At 43.8% G+C, this 4,016-nt stretch overlaps 1 protein-coding gene across 1 annotated transcript in view; it reads left to right on the forward strand.

The window, feature by feature from the left end:
* FAM20B (family with sequence similarity 20, member B) overlaps positions 1-4,016 on the forward strand; it is a 30,295-nt gene that overhangs the window by 20,716 nt on the left and 5,563 nt on the right. Inside the window, exons 4-6 of the mRNA XM_006887721.1 lie at positions 787-958; positions 1,171-1,362; positions 3,191-3,250. Coding sequence (XP_006887783.1) covers positions 787-958; positions 1,171-1,362; positions 3,191-3,250 — 424 coding nt within the window. The remainder of the gene's footprint in view (positions 1-786; positions 959-1,170; positions 1,363-3,190; positions 3,251-4,016) is intronic.

Genomic DNA, 4,016 nt, shown 5'->3' on the forward strand with positions numbered 1-4,016 from the left:
TGGATCATTTAATATTCTGCCCAAAGCATCCTTGATTACAGCAACTCTAGGTTTGAATCTGTTCTTCAGTTCCTTGAGCTTAAGAAATGCTGAACCTACCATGTGTTTTCTGAGTCAGAACGTGCTCATAGTGGACTCTCCAGTAAATTTTCACAGGCTGTAAATTGAACAAAGGAGATTGCTCATCTTTCTCCTGCAGGTCGGTGGATTTGAACTATCTGTGCTGTTGGCAGCACAACTCCTTCCCCACTAGACCACCAGATCTCCCTGGTATATAATGTTAAAACAAACAGTTCATACCAAAGTCTCTAATTAATCTGCCGGGATTATTTTAGCCTTTCTCCTTTTCAGTATGCCTACTTCTTTCTTCATATATGAGAACCGTGACTTGTGACACCTCAATCTGTTTACTTCCTTGCTCAAAGCTGCCTGTGTGTACCCAAACTCATGGTCACAGCTTGACTTGTCCTTCCCCGGGTACTCTAGTCAAAATATCAGCTATCATGAAGGTGAAGAGGCTGCTGTCTCCCTTTAATTAGCATTTAGGAAGATATTGGTGATGTATGTGGGCAGAAGGAAAGAAAAATGACTTTCTGGTACCTATCCTCTTGTGACTTTTTGATTTTTTACCGCCATATGCTTTTAGTTCTTATTTAGAAAATGTTTTATATGTGGTAAGTTGAGTATCTTTACTATCACTTAGATGTTCTCTTCTACATTGTATGGGGTGAATTGTGGAATTTTCCTTTTCTCCTGAAATGTGTTTGGCTCCTTCCTCTCCTTTAGGAAACAGTACTTGTTTCTATGGGAAGTGTTATTACTGCCGAGAAACGGAGCCAGCTTGTGCCGATGGAGACACAATGGAGGGATCAGTCACGCTTTGGCTCCCAGATGTGTGGCCTCTGCAGAAACACAGACACCCTTGGGGCAGGACTTACCGAGAGGGCAAATTGGCCAGGTAAATGCCCCATGGGTCACTACTTAATGCTCCCCTGTGCTTGGCCGGGTGTCAGCCTATATGAGAGCCAGGGTTTCTGACCAACACACGAAAGACTGTGGGCATCCAGGGTGAACCTGCCAGGTAGGAACTCTGTCTTCTCTGTTGTAAACAGGGCCAGATACCGTGTTCACACTCAGTAAGTAACCCTGCCCATGCTGCTTGCCCTCCAGGTGGGAGTATGATGAGAGCTACTGTGATGCTGTGAAGAAAACATCCCCCTATGACTCGGGCCCACGGCTCCTGGACATCATTGACACAGCAGTCTTCGACTACCTGATCGGCAATGCTGACCGGCATCACTATGAGAGCTTTCAAGATGATGAAGGCGCCAGCATGCTCATCCTTCTTGATAATGCCAAAAGGTGGGCCTCCCAGAATCAGCCATGTCAGTTAGAGCTGTGTCCAAGGGGGAGGATGCCTTCCCAGGTGTCCCGGCATGCATGCAGGCGCCGCTGACAGAGGTGCCCTTCGCTCTCTGCTCGGTGTCTTCACGGCGGACATGCCTTGCCCCTCCACACCGGGTTTGTGCTCTTTCCCCCATAGGGTTAGGAGCACTCTAAGCTGGAGAAGTGGGTCTTCCCACAGATTGAAGACTTTGAGACTCCTCACAGATACCTGGAACCCATGGTCTTTAACTTAACACTGCCTCTATTACTCTTTCTTGACTATGCCACTGAGAATTTTGAGAAATACAATTTAATAAAACAAGAAATGTAGTATTTCTCCCATCCAAAGGTTCATGAAATATTTAGAAATTCATTTGTTTATTGAGTGCTTGCCAATTTTTATAGCAGTCTAGGGCCAGACTTTATTGTCATGTGAAGAGACCAATTACCTAATAATTATTTATATCTATATATATATATATACACACACACACACACACACATATGTTTCTTTTATCCTGAATAAGACAAGATTATTCATTTGAAGTAAATGAAATGCCCTTTTTTGGATTTTTTTTTTTTAACATTATTTTTCTGTCCTTACTTTGATTGATCGACTTGGAAATTTTAGTTTGTTCTCTGTGTTCAGTGGTGCCTGGTCTGGTCCTGTACTTTGAGTTCTGTTTAATGGTTTTTGCTAAGTAAAATACTCCCCTGGAACCCAGAATTTTCCAGGTATCAGGTCAGCCGTTGGCAGTGGTATTGAAAATCAACTGAGAGCTGTGTCCTCAGTAAAGATTGCTTAGACAGCATTTGCTAATGATGCCACTGACGTATTCGGTAACCCCACCTGCTCTGTGCCCTATCACACATTTGTGGCAGTCCCAGGAAGCAGGAGGCCTGCAAACACTGCCTGTCCCCACCCATGCTGGTACTCCATAATTCTGGAAAATCTCTGTCCATACTTGTGAAAGCTGTCTTTTTTGTTTTTTCCAAACATCATCTGTATGTTAGAACTAGTCATTTGCCTTTGCTTTTGCCCTTGGCTGTGTGAGGACCTGCACTGCTCTGAGGGTTCCCAGGCCCTCTTAGGAGATTGACACTTCTTCCAGATTCAGCTCTCCTTTTCCGAGATTTTTCTTAGATCATTTTTACATCTGCTTCGCATCCGTGTTTTTTCAGTCTCTGAGCAATTTGAATGCAGCGTCAATCTGTTCATACATACTTTCCAGCAGCTGGTGATTGCGAAGCACTTGCCTTTATGTTGACAGCACAACTTCTTACCCAGTAGGCCACCAGACCTCCCCCACTTTCTGTATGAAATAGGATAATTGGAATATTTTCTGGTTGGTAATTTTGGAATCAAACAATTAAAACTTTTTTGATGTGATGATCATATACTCGTTTAAGTGATCTGATATGAACAGCCTTTATTTCTTTCCTGGTGCCTGAAAACGTTGCAGGTTTTTGGTCTTTTCATTCTCATTCAGTCTGTTAACTCCACAGTGTTGTGCTACCACAGTTATGCTCCAGCACCTTGCAATATCTTGGAGAAAATATCCTTGTAAATTAGTATGTTTGTTGTTCAGTACTTCAACTCAGGCTCTGGGGCTCCTCTGTCTAATTGGTTATGCCCTGTTTATTTTTAATTTAAATGATGTGAGCTCGTGGAGCATGAAATTATCAAGGATCACATTTAGGTTTCTTACAGAATTTGATGCTAAGAAGGGAATTTGATTACTCTGAAGCGAAGAAGGGAACTGATACTTCTCCCTAATTCACTAGGTTTTCGTTTCATTTGCAGCTTTGGGAACCCTTCGCTGGATGAGAGAAGCATCCTCGCCCCTCTCTATCAGTGTTGCATGTAAGTTACACATATCACGTGCGCTGCCCCGCCCTCTTTTCCAGGCAAAATAAGGATATGTCACTTTCTTGGTTTTAAAATGCCCCTGGTATGTGTTGGTTTTGTGTACCATGGAGTCAGAACTGACCCAATGTTGGTCCTCTGATGGGTTTCCAGAGGCAGTTAATTGCACAGGCAGGGGAGAGATTGCCCATCCTTCTCCTGCAGAGCAGCTGGTGAATTTGAACTGAGTGCCTTTGAGATTGCAGTGCAGCTTCTTGCCACTAGGCCATCAGAGCTCCCTTGGGTATCTGAGCAGCACTTAAAGCGTTTCCACATCAGGCCCCTGGAGATCCTAGGGTGGAGTGAGGGATTAGGGAAAGAAGGAGGGCAGGTAACCCACAGCTCAGAATTTGTCAAGTTTTGTATGAACTGAAGCAGTCTGTTCAGTAGTATATAACCCATGTTTATTTAAATAACAAAATAACATTTGCTCCCCTCCTCTCTCTAGGGGAAATTTAAAAAAAAAACACCAAAATCTAAGAAAGTCTGTGTCCACAGGGAGCTGTGCAAGTGAGCTGTTGGGATCTCGTGCTCTCTCTCCAGCCCCACAGCCCACAGAGCTCAGTTCAGATGGTCCCACCTAAAAGTAACTCACTTTACTCATAGCTATTTAACATTTTATTTTTGCACGGTTCGAATCCACCAGATGCTCTGCCGGGGAAGGAGGGACAGTCTCCTCCTGTACCAGTCAGATCTGATTTGACAGTACACACATACACACACA

This window comes from Elephantulus edwardii, unplaced genomic scaffold (assembly GCF_000299155.1).
Source record: "Elephantulus edwardii isolate Elephantulus edwardi_28Jun2011 unplaced genomic scaffold, EleEdw1.0 scaffold00061, whole genome shotgun sequence".
Classification (NCBI taxonomy): domain Eukaryota; kingdom Metazoa; phylum Chordata; class Mammalia; order Macroscelidea; family Macroscelididae; genus Elephantulus; species Elephantulus edwardii.